The sequence below is a fragment of the Astatotilapia calliptera genome, chromosome 18, assembly GCF_900246225.1.
Source record: "Astatotilapia calliptera chromosome 18, fAstCal1.2, whole genome shotgun sequence".
NCBI classification, from domain to species: domain Eukaryota; kingdom Metazoa; phylum Chordata; class Actinopteri; order Cichliformes; family Cichlidae; genus Astatotilapia; species Astatotilapia calliptera.
The window spans coordinates 20,360,914-20,378,042 of NC_039319.1; the positions used below are offsets into that span (position 1 = coordinate 20,360,914).

Consider the following 17,129-nt stretch of genomic DNA (forward strand, 5'->3'; position numbering starts at 1 on the left):
AGCTGACAGGAGTGGCACCTGGTGTGGTCTTCTGCTGCTGTAGCCCATCTACTTCCAGGTTGGGCGTGTTCATTCAGAGATGCTCTTCTGCACAGGTGTTGTTTTGACTTACTGTTACCTTCCCAGCATCTTCAAGCTTTATGGCCATTGCCCTCTGACATCAACAAGGCCTTTTTGCTCAGAGAGATGCCGCTCACTGGATATTTTTGTTTTTTGGAGCTTTCTCTGTAAGCACCAGAGATGGCTGTGTGGGAGAATCTCAGTAGATCAGCAGTTTCTGAACTACTTATTCCTTTCTTGAACTTCAGCGGATCATTCATGGCAAAACACAGTGACTTGCTGCCATGTTAGGCTGATTAGATATTTGTGTTACGTAATGAGCAGCTGAACAGGCGTACCCGAGAAAGTGGCCACTAAGTAAATTCTCACACATGTTCATTGTGGATCATTTTCATGCCAGCAATGGAGGTAAAACTCCTCCAAGAGAAGATGTCCTGATATTTATGTTCCCTTCTCAAACAAAATGTAAAGTTTTCACTGAAATCAGAAGGCTGAAATGAAAAGCAATTCTTGTGGTCAGTGCAGCATGCAGTCAATGTGCCCCGAGAAGTTGTGTATTTTCTCAATCAAGCGATCGTGAGCACATCCGTTTTCACAACAGACTGGCCATAAAAAGAATGGAAACAAAGTGATTTATGTATTTCATCGAAACCACAACTATTGTCCCACAAATATCCATGAAGATGTCACAAAAGAAGAGATGCGCCATGTGGGTTTTGTTGCAAGTTGTAACAATCTGCTCCACAGAGCTGTGGACACTGTATTCACCAAGGGATGAGTCAATCATGCTGGTGAAGTTTTAATGAGTCATTGTGGTGAACAAGGGGACAGTGTTTAAAAGCAGCCGCACTTTTTAAAGTAGGATTGAGCAACCCATGCTTCATTATCAGGCCCTTTTTATTTAAGTCTCATGTGATTTATATTCTCCATATTATGCTTTGGTTTAATGAAAACCACAAAGAATCCTCTCAGAGATTGTTACCGTCTCGCTACATTTACCCCAAACATTATGGGAAAAATTGAAGACATGCCTTACCCATACATCTGTGTTCTGATATATGCAAAGAGCTCATCAGGGACATGCATTCTCAGACGGGATAATACTATACAGTTCATTAATCAGCTGTGATTATAAGATTTTTGGCTCTGGCAGCATGTTGTCACGTCAGTTATCCAGCTGAGTGGCAGCTAACATAAATTACTGAGGATGCCAACTCTGTGGTATAGTTGCAGGTCTGATCTGGTTTGAGTAAAATGCTTGGTTTAACTCCATGTACCAACGTGAGCAACACAGACCTACCTGAAAGTGAGACCATACGAAGGGATGAAGGGATACAACAATGAAGCTGGAACCGCTCACAGCCCACCTGCTCACCCACTGAGCTAAAGTGACACCCATATTAATTGAATGTTGACTGGAAAATACTGCAACTAGAGGCACATTTACACATTCACATGTGCACATCTCAAGGTCTCTCTTGGAAATGAGATTTTTAATCTCAATGAGATTTTTACCTGGATCAATAAAGGACTAATAAAAAAAATTCCAGGTCTCCAAAAAACCCCAATTTCAAAATACATTAAAAGCTGAAAGGTGTGTTTTGTACTGTTAATTAATGTACTTAGAATATGTAAATTGATGATCTGATGGGGGTTAATCTATAAATCATGACACTCCGCTGCCACATAACATAAGGTTAAAGTATCAGTATCGAGTATCATGTCGGTATTGACAATACTAGTGCTGTTTTTACTTGGTATCGGATCCACAGAAAATTTAACAGGATGTTGTTTGATCTTCTTCTCTGCTTCATTAAAAGGAAATGTGTACGTGATAGGACAATTCATTGCAAGAGCACAGCAAAATAATGTTGTATAACCCTGACAAGGTTATCTGTTTAATTGCCTTTATGATCACATGTTTACTGTGGAACTGATGTCTGATGAAGTGTGAAGCTCCGCTAAAGCTAAATAAGATGAACTGATCCCCTTCTTGTCTGGTGTTATTTGCCTTCTAATTAGTGGCATGCAGCCTGACAGCAGTTACAAGCTTAAACATGTTAGACTAATAGTGCCTATGATAGTTCAAATATAGCTTGCTCATACAAAGGGTTACTCAACCCTGTAATGCAATACCTCCAAAGAGTTCCACTGAATCAGACACTAAAAAACAAAACAAAAAAAACTTCCTGCAATGATAACACTGGAGTAAAATCCCCATAAAGTTCTTTAGAATAGACCATGATGGCTAGTTGTAATGAGGTTTGACAGGGTGGCATGCATGCCATCTTCACCAACATCTTGTCAGAGTAGTTAGTTTACTAAGGGCTTGTAAGACGGGTTACGCTTTTGATCATGACAATAAAACATCCTTTCCAGGGAAGCAGTCTTCTGAAAGGTGACAATACCTATCATTCCACGCCTCGTTTTCAATCCATTTGGTAGAACAGCGGTCCCTTGTGGCTGTTTGGCTAAACTGCAAGGCTAACTATCCACTATTTAGTTAGCTTACTTGTAGAGCTCGAGATTTAGCAATTCCCTAAACACGAGTGTGGTCTGAATATACTAAAAACGCAACGGATATGCTCACGTTGAATTAAAAAAACACACGCCTTTCAAAGAAACGTTGCTCCACATCACAGAGTACTCCAGAAAATTTGCATTTTGTACAGCCTGAACCGGTATGTATGTACAACTGTGTGCTAACGTTAGCTAAATTAGCAAGGTTAGCGGTTGCTAACGTCAGAGTGCTGCTGGCTGTATGGACGATATGTATATGTTTATTTATGATAGCGGTGGTGAGACACACTAAAATGCGATGTGCATTCGTGCTAAATGAATCTTAGACAATCGGTCGACGCTTGAAATAGCGTGGTAGGCAGTGGACATCCTGCTAACCCATGTTGGCATACCTGTTTGGCTAATCAGTACTGAGGTTAGCTGTGGGCATTGCTGTCAATTATCTATAGCTTCCCTGCTATGCAGCTAATCCTGTGCTAAGTGCAGAGCAAATCATGTACATCAGAGCATATAAGTGATTAGCTACACGTTTTCTAATTATACCCTTCTTTACAGGAAGCCATGTCGGGAATTAAAAGGAAGATAGAGGGCAATGATCCCGACTATGAGGACGTTTCTCTGGTCCAAAACAGTAAGAGAAACAAGGCGGCTGAACATAGTGGTAAGTTCATGCTCTGAACCCTGAGCCAGTACACCTGCTTTGCTTGTTGTGGTCAAAATTAGCTATCAGCTTTGTCCTGGTCTTGGAGATAAGTTCATTCCCTATTCCCTATTTTATCCAGCTCGAGAAGCAACAGTTCAGAAGATTGAAACCATCATCAAGGAGCAATTTTCTTTGGAGATGAAGAACAAAGAGCATGAGATAGATGTGATAAGTCAGGTATCCGGTGATACTTTCTTTTAAATCTGTTTTACTCTACTTTACTTGTTACTGCATAAAAACTTAACATGGACAATAACTTACAGGTCTTCTTCACGTTTAAGTGTAATACACAGCATGCCGGCTAACTGTTCTTTGCTTTGCAGCGTCTTAATGAAGCCAGGAGGATGATGGACAAGCTCAGGGCATGCATAGTAGCTAATTACTATGCCAGTGCTGGACTGACAAAGCTCTCAGAGGTAAATTCCCATTCATTTGCACACAGAGTTGGATGATACAGCCTCAAAATTGTAGTGCAATAGTAGTAGTACACGGTAAGTCAAATGTAGGCACACAAGTAGCCTAGGTATTGTTTCCCCTGGGAAGTAAAAATATAAAATAACACTTTAACTGAACAATTGTTACACTTAACTATGTAAATCTGAAAAATCTTTTCCACCTAAGATGTTGTTTCTTAGGTAGAGCTTTCTCCCCCCCTCTTCCTGTCATCTGGAGTGCACCTCCTGTGTGAATCAGTGATGCTTGGTGGAGTCTTTTGTTGACATTTAGGTTGCACATCACCAGCTCTTAGTGTCGCCTCCTGTGTAGCCTGGTTGTACTTTATGGTGTTTATTTGCCTCAAGTGGTGAAACACATTTGTGGCTTCCATCTTCAGCTGGAACAGTTTCCTTGCATATTTTGCAAAATATTGTCTTTTTGTTCAAGGTTGTTGAAGTAGCTCCATTTTTAGGTACTAAATTGGCTCCTGAACTGTTACATGCACTATGGATTATAAACACAGGGCATAAAACTTTATAGTGGTGTTATTGCAGACGGTAATAGCCAGCTGTCTGCTACTCTATGTGGTGGTACAATATAGAAACATTGACCTAAATTTTCTTCTATGTCCCATAGCATACCTCCAAGAGCGACCCTGCTGTGCTGAACCATCCAGCCATCCGACGCTTCCTGGAGTCTCCTTCCCGTTCTTCTTCCCCTCTCAACCAGGGCTCTGAGACTCAATCGTTGGTTCAATCAGAGTCCGAGTCTCTCTCACAGCAAGGAGATGGTGCTGAGAGGAATGGAGAAGGATCTTGGAGAGAGGACAGCAGCAGGCAGGAGCGCAGACCCGGACGCAACACAGGCAAAGTAAGTTCACCTGGCAGAAATTGTGGAGTTCTTGACTGTTTGATGATCGGTTAATAAAAGCATTGCCGTTGTTGTTGCCGTAGGACACATTCGGTGTACCATCGTCTGCAGGCGCAGAGCAGAGAGTGACCTACCACTCTACTGGGGACGATGCATCTAGACTTTATGTGAAGAAGACAATCGTAGTAGGAAATGTATCCAAGTACGTAACCAAATTAAAAAATGTCTGTCATTTCTTTGGTGACTAATTACATTGTAACACACTTTTCAGATTAGAACTCAGAATTGAAAAGAAAGTGTTGTTGAAATAGATACTCTTCACGTGGGAAGCCTGGTGTTTTGTCTTAGAATTTCAGAAACACACAATTTTGAGTAGGGCTGAACGATTATGGAAAATAATCTAATTGCGATTTTTTGCCCCAATATTGCGATTGCGATGCGATATGCGATTATTTTTTAAGGTCTTTGTCTTCTGTATTATTAAACAAAGACAAGCAATACATCATATAGTATGGCCAATACTATATTACATTAATTTTAAACTGTTCTTTCCTGGAAGACAGACCTCTGTTATGATGACATGAGGTGATGCATGAATTGATGACTGACATTTTTATTTAACTTCTTCAATCACAACAGTATATTTGAACATACACAATAGTTTATTTTTAGCTTACAAACATCTGAGCATAAAGTGCTGACAAGGAACCCTGGTGTAAACATTAAAATGAAAGTCAGTGCAATGTGCAGATTGCAGAAATATACATAAAAAAAATCAGTGGCTTTACCACACTCAGTTTTTCGACATCTGTGAACTACTAGACAGTCATTCAATTAAAAAATAATATTAAATAAATAAAACTAATAAATAAAAAATACACACATCTTACTGATCTCTGCAGTCAGTAACATTACACATAAAGTGCAAACATAATAGCAATTGTATAAACACACACACAAACACGCCTTTAAAATTTAAAGGCGTGAAATTGGACGGTCTAGTTCTGATTAGCTAATCAGAAGGCTAGTTCTGATTAGCGTCACCGCTGTCTCGGTGGAGTTTAATAAACTCGGCCGTCTGCTTCTTGCTATCTAAAATATAACCAGACACTGGCGTAAATTCTCGACTGTTTCATACTTCTGTTTAATAAGTTTTCTGTTTGACGTTTAGTCAGCTGTGTGAAAACCAAGGAGGAACCCACCCGGGGGATTAATAAAGTTTTATTTTATCTAATCTAATAACTTTAATCTCAGCCAAACCGATTTACTCACGAACAAACAAAACACTGAAAAAAGCCCAACAATAACATTTTTAGGTTGTCTAAGTGACTTATATATTACGTTTAACCCGAGCAGCGAAACTCCGCGGTGATCTGAAAATGATGTGCCGGGAGTTGTGCCGTTCTCGGCCGCATCAGTAACCCTCGAGCTCCCGGCTAGCTGTCGAGCTGGTGGGTAGCAGACGCCTCTGAAAACGTCGAAGCACTTTTGCAAATATGGGATATCTTGATAAACCGAGCAGATATTTGATGTTTACACAACTACTTTCTCGCCTGAAAATATGTTAAAAGTTTATTTTGTGACCCAGAAAGATTAGTATGAGTAATTTTAAAACTTAGTAGCGGCCGCCATTGCTGGAAACTGGAGTTTGGCTGGGCCGCGCTATGAATTCTGGGATATGGTAGTAATTTGGACAGCCTTCGGCACGTCGCTGTGACGTAATCGGTCTACAAATGCGGCCTCAGGAGGATGCAGCCCATGAATTTGGACATGTCCAGAGTATAATCGCAGCCTTTGCGGTTAGAAAATTGCACTTGATCATGTCGCGATATTATCGCAAATGCGATATATCGTTCAGCCCTAATTTTGAGAATAAATGAAATGTAAAAATTTTTAATAAGAAAGTCACTTAAGCTTCGGGCAGGTATTATAGAAAAGGCTGCCTACCTGCATTCAGTGTTGTCTATTTTTTTTATTTTTAATCAGTCTTGGAGGAAAACACAAACTGCGATGGACTTGCTTATAAACTACTGCATGTCTCTTATTTTGAAAGTTCAGTTATCATTCATATATCACTCAGTTATACCACAAATCGGCCATCTTGAACCGCAGCTGGTTTAGGGTTCATGTGCAGGATCAGAAATTAAGTAGAAAGAGAGCTGATTTTATTCATTATTGGCTAAACATTAGAAGAACTGTGGCAGTCGGGGTTGGTTTTTCTTATTTTATTTAGTCAGCTGAATTTTTCTCATGCATGATTGTGCACTGAAGAGATGAGCCACAAATCAGTTTTCCTGCAAGTGTGGTCTTGAAGAAGATTGAGAATACATTTTACCTAATTTATTTTGCCCCTGGGTGGACAGTTTTCCGTTCCTCAAGACTGCACAGGTAAAATTACACTCAGTTAATAATACGTTGGGATCCCACCTGCCATGATACTCATGAGCATGTTGACCCCAGACCCCATATAAATAGATACTCACTTTTTAATTGTACATTACGTAACGTTTTAGCTCTTATGGGTCAGACCACACCTGCTGTTGAACTTGGCCTTCATTTTCATGTTAGCCACACACCTGTAGAGTTTCGTGACTGCATTTTGTATAGTAATGAGGCTTTTATTTTGACAAATGGGTGCCTACCATTCGTCAAAGGTGAGGTTTTTTTTGTTCCAGCATAACAGACAGACTCGAGCGGAAAAGGGTGCCAGCGATACTCATCATCAATGAAGCGCATATTAAGTTTAGAAAACTTTGAGATATTTTTTTAGCACACTTAATATTTTAGTACAGGTTTATTAATCAGAAAGGATTTGATCAGATGAGATTTTAAGTTCCTCCAGGCTTCCAACCGGTGTTTGATTTAAGACGGAAACTTTATGACAGAAAATTATTAAAGCGGTGTTGAAATTAGTCATGTAGCACCTCCTTGTCTGTCTCCTCTTTCCAAATACTTTGTAAAGATTTAAAGAAAAAAACACCCCTTCATTTTCAGTCTCACTTTACCTTCCTGCTCTTCATCTTGGGTGGTGTTTAACTCTTCTGTAAACCATCTATGCATTACCTCAATCCAATGTTTTCACTACCTCTGAGATTTTTCTTCTTTGTTTATTATTCTCAGGTACATTCCACCTGATAAGCGGGAAGAGAATGACCAGTCTACTCATAAGTGGATGGTGTACGTCAGAGGCTCAAGGAGAGAACCTAGCATCGACCACTTTGTCAAGAAAGTTTGGTTTTTCCTGCATCCCAGCTACAAACCCAACGACCTCGTGGAAGTCAGGTTTGTGCCAGTTTTAATGAAATGTGTTTTCAAATGTTTTTTAAGCAGTCATGCAGTTTCATGTACTAATGTTGCAGAATAAAAGAAGTTAGAAAGAATTTAATTAAAGAGAAGAAGGAAGACAAAAAGAAAGATTTGTTCTTGCAGTGTTTCGTAGCTCTTAGATAAAATATTTACTTCTAACTTTGTCGTGATAAATAAGTCCTTTGATCCACCTTTTTCCAAGCATCACTTGCCAAAACTGCAAGAATTATACAAACAATATTACATAATAATTCTCAGCTCGGTGAAAATCCTTTAGATCAACTTTTAGCAAACACTGCCCCCTCGTGTAGGTTTGATGATGCAGCGCATTCAACCCCTATCAGTCTCATCGCTTTGTAGAAAATCAATATTTGTCTTACCAAGCAGTAATCACTTCAGCAAAATCTTACAGCTTTTAAGAAAATTAAAAGATGACAAATTTGTTATGCAGATTGTACACACATCATTAGGCAACGTCATTTGCTGCACAGCGAGTCAGCCAGAACTCAACGTCAACAAGACTAATAGCAGGCACACCTAAGTGGTCCAGACTTGCCTTAGCCTAAAGCAGTTAGGTGTATAGATGAGCATCACACACTTAATTTAGCAATCATTCACAAGCAACAGAGGTTAGGTAGCCTTGAAATATGCACTTCAAATGTCTAATTGTTGGCATTACCCTCTAAAAATGGCTCAGGATTTAAGGTTGCCTGCAGCTTCTGAATAAATGATCTCTCTCATCAGTCAGCAGTCCTTATCCTCAGCTGTAGCTTCCCAGCTGTTTGAACTGACAAAGTGCTCACGTTGCTGTTGCAGCAGCTCACAAGCTCCCCCCACGTAACTCAAACCTTCACTCCCAGTGAGCCCTACGCTGATGCTCTCTGCTGACTCCCAGCACAGCCTGACTGTAGATGAAGGGATGAAGTGAAGTGGAAAAAAACACCTGCTTCACTTATAGGTTGCGCTTGAATACACACATGATACGCAGGCACATGCACATGCCCTTGCAGTCAGATCAATGTCTGTTATGTTGGGATGAGAATGTCAAGCTTCAAAGGAGGAGAACATGTGAGTTTTTCAAGTCATTGATTTTTAGGAGATTCTTAACTCGGTCCAGGCTAGAAAACAGATTGGTTTTTAAATAAAGGCATAGTGATTCATCTTTACTATATATTTTTTTCATCCTGACTTATATTTGAATTTTAACAGTGTTGCATAAGGCAGTTCAAATGTGTCTGTTCTCAGTGAGCCTCCCTTTCATTTAACGCGCCGCGGTTGGGGTGAGTTTCCTGTGAGGATCCAGATCCATTTTAAAGACCCTCGCAACAAACGTATTGACATCATCCACCAGCTAAAGGTCAGAATACTTTACAGACCACATCATCATTCACTTTACTTTTCTCGTTAGATGAGGACTCTTTGTCTTTCCTTGTGCCAATTTTCAGAGCCTATTGTAGACAAGCCAGTGGGTCTGACTTCTACTGCTGAATTTCACATGTGTGTAAAGTGTACAGGATTTAGGCAGGAAACTTAAAAGGATTACATACATTCACGTCAGTATTTTATTTTTTGACAAATACACAATATTTGCAGATTTTGCCTCTGGACACCACCACAGTGTATTTAAATTCAGTCAGTGTGTGATTGAAGTGCAGACTATCAGCTTTAACTCAAGGGGATTTCCAAAGATATTGCATTAGCAGTTTAGGAAATAGTCATTTTTGTCCACAGTCCCTCAAAAAGAGGAAGACTCTGAAAGAACTGGACAACTGACTGACAAGCAGCAGAAAGCAACAATAAAACAAACCAATCAGAAAGATGGCAAAAATTCCCAAATCTATAATTTAAAGGTGGTGAACTGATTTGCATGTTGACATCATTGTTACATGATAACAATATAACATAAGAAAGTAAAACTCTTGAGGAGGTAGGTGTATCATTTTCAGCATCTAAAATCAAGACATGCATGTAGGGTTTACAACAAGCTGAAAACCAGTTGTTATACTCAGGAAAAAGAAGTGCAGAGTAGACTCCGCTAGAAAAAAATTCAAAGAGCCTGCACTGTTCTGTAAACAGTTCTGTGGATGAAATGAAAAATATGGAGAAGGAGAGCAACAACTCATGATCTGAAGCATACCAAATGACCTGCTGATAGAAGTAACAGGATGCATTCTGTGTGCAGGGCTGTGCTCTCTGCTCACATTCAGACAAATACTGCAGAACTCACCAGACAGCATTTTGCAGAGTAAATAGATAATGACCCAAAAGAGCAAGCAGCGCAAGTTTCTCAAGGCAAAGAAAACGTATTACTTTTAATGGCCAAGTTGGTCACTTGATCTCAACCCAACGATGCTTAATTTACAGTTATTAAATACAAAACTGAAGGCAGAGAGACCAACAAACAAGCAGCAGCTGAAGGTTTGTGCCGTAAAGGCCTTGGACTTCCTAAACAGTTCAATCAAGTCTTTTGATAAATCCCTTGAATACATCAATTAAAACGTTAACTGGGTCAACGGGTTTTATTTGCTGAGCTTCTACCAGTTTTATTAAATATTTTTTCATTTTAATAGCTGAGTGCTTCAGCAAGTTTTCTCCTGTTATGGCTTGCTTTTTTTGCCCCACTGAAAAGCACCTGTCTAGTATCTTTTTTTCAGTCTGCATTACAATCACGTTCGCCTTTTTAAACTAAAGAACTTTCATTGCTTTTAGAAATGCATAGTGATATAGTCCAGTTTGATTTCAGAGTAATTAGATGTTGACATTTCTTAAACAAATAAGTAATCATAGTATATTGCACTAAAATGTGTTTATACAGTTCAGTAACTCTGCTGCATAACTTTGCTGTCTATATCCTTTCTTCTGTTTTCCTACAGCTCGACCGAACATACACTGGACTGCAGACGCTCGGGGTAGAAACAGTGAGTTAGAAATGTTCACTTTGTTTCTTGCTATGACTTTTTTTCCCTTCAGAGCTTCACTCTGACGTTGATTTATATTTGTTCCAGGTGGTTGATGTGGAGCTTCACAGGGATTCTCTTGGGGAAGACTACATCCCTCAGCCTTCTTCCTCCAAGGTGACTCACAGAGCAGCCAGCCCCACTTTGACTGCCTCTCTGGCCCAGACTTATGGACGCTGTAGTTCTCCTGTGTCACATGACTCCAGTGTAGACAAAGGTACACCAGCAGATTATTTTTGCACATTTAAAATAATAGGGATCATGTACCTGAGGGTGTGTATATACTGGACTGCTTAACAGAAAAGTAGGATTGTTTATTTTCTCTCCATAAAACTAAACCAGAATAAACCAGTTTTCAGTGGTTTCTTGGCCTTACAATCATTTTATGTCAGCTTATTATCAAAACCAGATGATGTTCAATAAAAATTGTTCTTCCATCTGCAGTTTTCATAAAGACAGAGTCGGGGAGGCCTGCAGGTGTTCATAGCGCAGGCCTTGCTGCTGGTGAACACACTCCAACACGGCCCAAGGCCGGTGACAGAGTCACTCTGGGTTCCCATGGCAACTCTGCCTTCCAGCCTATCACAGCAAGCTGCAAGATTGTTCCCCAAGGACAACCACCCAGTCCTGCTGAGTCTCCTGGGAAATCATTCCAACCAATCACAATGAGCTGTAAAATAGTTTCAGGTACGTGTCTCCACCCACTGTCCTTGTAAAATTGTCATATTGTTTCTAAAGAATCCAATTCATCATAAATAAGATGGTCTAAGTTTACACAATAAAGATGCCCTGTGATTATAACTTCTTTATTTCAGGTTTTGTTGAGGTGAAATTTGTAAATCACTAAGAAGTGTTGACAGCAAACGCCTCACTGACATTGAAGTTGGATGACATTATTTTTCCATTTGCTTGTAATTTCAACATATTGTTTCCCAGCACTGACACTGATTCTCAGCTTAGTGAAGTTGGTATGAATACATTCATTGTTAGGAAGATGCAGTACTGCTCAGTAGGGGTTGACAAAAGCTTCTTTTGTGTTCCCACAGGCGCATATTTCTTGCATTAGCCAAACAAAGTACATAAAAATAGAAAAACGCCATTATGTTTTAATTCAGATTTGGAAAACTGCTGATTATAGTTTCGAATGTCTGTAAAGGCAACTGTAAACAAAACACAGAGAATGGAAACAGTGGCAAAAAGGTCATGTGACATGAATTTTATCTTTCGATAACATATTTCAGAGCCCCTTTTAAAAATGAGAAAAAATAAGTTTCATAAAAAATTAAGTCCAAGAGAATTACTCATACAATAACTGCCCTACTTCCTCCCCCACAGGGTCACCCATCTCCACACCCAGCCACTCCCCGCTGCCCCGCACACCCACGACCTCCACCCCTGTCCATTGCAAGCAGAGCTCATCCTCTGTGCTCAACAATCCTTATATCATTGTTGACAAACCGGGCCAGGTTATCGGCATGGCTTCCTCATCCGCTGCCTCCACAGGTACACTTCTCCTACTCAGTGTTAAAGTGCTGCTTGAAATCGGAAGTGGACCTGGAGCAAAATTGAGAAGCGGTGTCTGAGCCGCCCACATGGGATATAAAAATGGCTGTGAAAAATCCACTTTATAGCAGGACAGACGATGAACAGTGCCCTTCAGACTTCTCTGTTCTCTTTGTTTCTCTCTTTGCACTTTTTTCCCTCTTTAATCCCTTTAAAGTCTACTTTCTAACATTATGTATTCCCTCTTTGCTGTTTTCTTTCTCCCTACCTGCACTCCTAAATTATGACGTGTGGTGAGCCAGCAGGATGGTTGCTAAAGGAGAGGTTACCATGGTAACTGAGTCAGTGTGTTTCATGGCCAGATTAGGGGGCTATTCGAGAAGACCCTGCACTCCAAACAGTTTTTTCCTCTCTATGTGATGTGTGTGTGTAAGTCCCCATAAAAAGATGAGTTTTATTGCCATCTGAGCATTTTGCGCATCATCAAGCAATCATCTTGCATGATGATAGTCATTGTGTTTACTTCCTCTCAGCACCAGCATCAGGTCATATTCCACTTAGGAGCTCTTTCCTGTAGATTGCTGTCTCACACCCACTCAGCCACTCCTACACTTCCTTCACAAATGCACTGCTCACCCAGATTCGGCAACAAGGTTAGAGTGTTCTTAAATTATGTTTTATCAGAGTGGATGAGATAGATGTGGGTGTTTTGGCTGATTCACCAGTCCTGCAGTAAAACAGATTTTAATGCAGTGAGTAAGGAACAAAACTCTGGTGGGGCTCAGCTCTGCGAGTCAGTCAACCCTGAGAGGAAACAGTCACCTGGCACCACAGTGGCCTCGATATCTCTCGAAAAGCTGACAGGAAGGGTGGTGAATCCTCACCCTCATCTGTGCTGTGACTTATTGTGTTTGTATGTTTGTTAATTATTCCACAGGAAGCCCATCCACTAAACAGTCTGCCACTCAGGGCACTCGCTCCCCAGCACCTAAAGTTCACACTGGCACCTTCCTGTCCTCAGGGATGAAGGTGAGTTGGTAGAGCCTTACTGGGTTACAACCTTAAACGTGACAAACATTATCCATTTTTACTGCCCTGTCCTCTAACTATGAAGACAGTCCTTGTATTATTTGTGTTTAAAGCAACATTAACAAAGCAGTGTGATATTAATAGTAAGCCAGGGTGCTATCTTCAGCAGCTGTGAGTGCCTTGGCAGCTATTTAAATAGGACATAGTTCTGAGGATGGGGGAGGGGGAGCTTTGCAGAGAGAATTGCACAGTTCTTTTTCACGCAAAATGTGTCATTAGCTTGCTTTAATGTCATCCTACTCGCACATGCTAATGATCCCTTTATTGTCCACAATGAGCGAAATATGATCTGGCCTAAAATTCCTGTTTTATCACATTGGAGCTCTGATTGGTTCAGATTCTTTAGTTTTCTCTGTTGTAAACTACAGACATCTGCTCTCACACTGAAAGGCACCCCAGATGAGGACATATGGGGAATATCAAAACATGGACCCGATGAATAAATGATGATGCTGATTTTACGAAATCTGTTTTAAGTAACATCTTTTCTTGCAGCACTGCAGCCTGCTGAAAAAAGAATAATCAGATCTTTCTTTACAGTCAGAGTGCATCGTATTAATCATTTATGTGATGTTTTCTTTTAACCAGACAATGTAATTGGTAACTGATATATAGCAGCTGCATTATGAACCCGCTGTGGTTTCAAAGCAGTGCGGAGTTGTGTTTCGAGTCCCTCTCTCCATGTTTCCCGTGCAGGTTATTATCAAGCAAGAGCCAGGGGAAGTTTCAACACAGCAACAGCCGATGGTTTCCACAGTAACCAGTCAGCAACAGCAAGCTAGCGCTACAGCAGGACACCAGTTTGTCGCAGTGAAGGGGGGTCACATGATCTCCATGTCGGCCCAGAAACAGACTGGTGGAGGGACAGGGGCCACTAGTAGCAAGGTCAGTTGTCACCCAGACAAACCTGCACAGACGCAAACCTGCAATGATAAGTACGTATGTGTGTGGCCACAGTCATTTAAAAAAAATAGTTTCTTCTCTTTCTTCTAGATGTTGGGTATTCCTGTTAGCTCAGGGCTTCAGTCTTCAGTCAAACAGGTTGCTATCAGCAGTGGACAAATTCTGGTTGCCAAGGGCAACCCTTCTGTCTCCAAGGTGATGAGTGGAAAGCAGGTTTTGGCTCAGGGAGTTGCTAAAGCCATCGTCAGTGGAGCCAGTGGCATTTCTGGACACCAGGGTACCAAGGCGGCTGGTGGTTCAGGTGGCAAGAGTGGAGGTCAGAGATTAAATACACTCGCACACACACATAAAAGAACAGTTTCATTTTATAGCAGCCCAAGTTGTTGTTACAATTTCAAATCCCATCCTGGCTGTTAGTAGAATTACATGATCTTTGATCCCCAATTTAAAACCACAGTATGAAATACCCCCCGAATGACAGAATGGTTGCCCCATGCACTCAAACACAACATTACATTACATCGTAACCTAGTTGATTTCTGTATAACAGTGCCTGCTGTATCAAAAACGAATGATGCTACAATAGTGAAAAGTATTGTCATGTTTTCACTGTGACAAGTTTGGTATTAAAGGATTCTGGTGACATGCCAACTCCATCCATTCATCCATTTTCTTAACTGCTTATTCAGTTCAGGGTCACTGGGGTGCTGCAGCCTTTCTCAGCTGTCATAGGGAGAAAGGGAGTTATTCAAGTTGGACAGGTCGGCAGTCTGTCACAGGGATAACACAGAGACACAGACAAGCATTCACACTCTGTTCTGCTCTGGGTTTAACTTTGACTCTGAGGTGGGGGAACACTTCAATGGGGTCATCAATGTTTGTTTGTTTTTTGTTTAGTTTTTTTTGGTTGTGTGTTTTTTCTTTTTCCTTTTTTTAATAGTTGAATTACATTTAGAAACAATGTGTCTCTACCCTATATTAATATCATCTTCTTTATTTAAAATGTTTGCAGTTTTAGAGCTGAGTGAGTAATCATTATTATTTCTTTTATTCTGTGTTTGTTCCTAGTGATGGCTACACTTCAGCTGCCAGCCAACAACTTAGCCAATCTGGCCAATTTGCCACCAGGTACCAAACTCTACCTGACCACCAACAGCAAGAACCCCTCGGGGAAAGGAAAGCTGCTCCTCATCCCACAGGGAGCAATCCTCCGGGCCTCCAGTGGAAGTGAGACATGTTGCGTCCTATATTATTAAATATATATAATAATAATCGTAAATAATATTTTTATACAGCCACTGTTTAAAAAACCCATATCAGTTTCCATTGACATGGTATTGCTCCTTTTGTGTCAGTGTTTTAGTCACATGCTTTTCTCAATCCTATTCATGTTTATTAAGACCAAGCAAAGGGTTTGTTTGTTTAAACTGCTTGTAGTCAATCTTTGTTGGATGTGTCACCATGTTTTAATAGAACTCTGTGACAGTGTATCTTTGTAGCAGCAAAATGGAAAATGCAGGTTAGCGTTGTCATGTTTTATATTGCAAGGACCTGCAAGATTATAGTGTATTTCATGAATTAATGTAGAATAATTATTCTAAGTTTAATATCCCAAAGTATAGCTTTACCACTTAAATATGGTTTCCAGGACAGTCTCTGTGGATTACAGTATGTGGGTATTTAATATGCAAGAAAACCTGCAACATGTGAAGCTGCACAACATTTTCTAGCAGGTGTATAATGTCATAAATTACTAGGTGTTAGAAATAGGCATTTGCCTGGAGCGGGTAGCTTACTCAACAGTGTTGATAGAAACTGAAAACAATGCTTGATTTTGTTGGCAGCTCAGTATTTGGGGTCAGCATCCCAGGCAAAAACCTTTCACTGCGACATTTTCATCCATGCCTCCAAGTTGTAGACATCTGTATTAAAAAATATTTTGGCTTCCAGCTCGTCATAAAGTTTGGAAAAAGAAATCCACTTCTGAAGTGACTCTACAACTTGAGGCATGTTAGTGCCAGTTACTGCTGCTGGACAGTGAGTCAGTTACAGTCATCTGTTTTTCTGCTTAAAGACATTTGGATTTTCACAGCAGTAAGCCAACATTGCACTGCCCTGCTCTGCTTCACAATCGTGCCTTTGCCCTTCTTTGAAATGGCAGCACTGATACTCTGGATTTTTCATATGAAATGAGACTGATCTATGTGGATTTCTGTAATTTAGGTCAGCAGTCCCAGAACAGCTCATCAGCGGTCTCTGGGGGCTCTCACAACTCCTCCTCCTCTTCCTCTTCAAGCAATCTACCTTCCAACCTCTCCTACACATCTTATATCCTTAAACAGACCCCACAGGTGGGTAGACCCACTTTTTCCTTTACTAACGACAAATGCAGTCACACACTGGCACAACATAATTTGTGGCTCTGTATGTATCTCATCTTTGCTTATTAGAGTGTTCATATTTGACTGACCTGTTCTTAATTAGAGTGTGTGTGTGCGCGCGTGTGTGTGTGTGTGTGTGTGTGTGCACGCGCAGAGGTTTCAAATTTCCACATAGACACTGGGTCCTGCTTTCCTAATAATGATCATTCTTCAAGAGCCATCTTTTTTTTCTGTAAAATTTCATGTCAGTCTCTCTTATGAGCCAAAGAGCCGGCGCACTCCCACATTCTAATTAGGACCTAGAGGATCAATTGACCTAGAGGGCTAATTGAATTTTCCGTAGCTATTATGTTATAAAAAATTAAAATGTAATGGAAGCATTGTACTGCTTAAAATAGTCAT

At 40.5% G+C, this 17,129-nt stretch overlaps 1 protein-coding gene across 1 annotated transcript in view; it reads left to right on the forward strand.

Moving 5' to 3' along the window:
* The first annotated feature begins 2,494 nt into the window (after positions 1-2,494).
* Positions 2,495-17,129, forward strand: part of yeats2 (YEATS domain containing 2) — a 28,396-nt gene continuing 13,761 nt past the window's right edge. Inside the window, exons 1-17 of the mRNA XM_026149080.1 lie at positions 2,495-2,741; positions 3,136-3,241; positions 3,363-3,460; positions 3,607-3,699; positions 4,355-4,588; positions 4,672-4,790; positions 7,709-7,870; positions 9,140-9,251; positions 10,768-10,812; positions 10,900-11,068; positions 11,296-11,538; positions 12,187-12,354; positions 13,292-13,383; positions 14,140-14,328; positions 14,437-14,662; positions 15,415-15,573; positions 16,570-16,697. Of these exons, the coding sequence (XP_026004865.1) occupies positions 3,142-3,241; positions 3,363-3,460; positions 3,607-3,699; positions 4,355-4,588; positions 4,672-4,790; positions 7,709-7,870; positions 9,140-9,251; positions 10,768-10,812; positions 10,900-11,068; positions 11,296-11,538; positions 12,187-12,354; positions 13,292-13,383; positions 14,140-14,328; positions 14,437-14,662; positions 15,415-15,573; positions 16,570-16,697 (2,337 nt within the window). The 5' untranslated portion in view covers positions 2,495-2,741; positions 3,136-3,141. The remainder of the gene's footprint in view (positions 2,742-3,135; positions 3,242-3,362; positions 3,461-3,606; positions 3,700-4,354; positions 4,589-4,671; positions 4,791-7,708; positions 7,871-9,139; positions 9,252-10,767; positions 10,813-10,899; positions 11,069-11,295; positions 11,539-12,186; positions 12,355-13,291; positions 13,384-14,139; positions 14,329-14,436; positions 14,663-15,414; positions 15,574-16,569; positions 16,698-17,129) is intronic.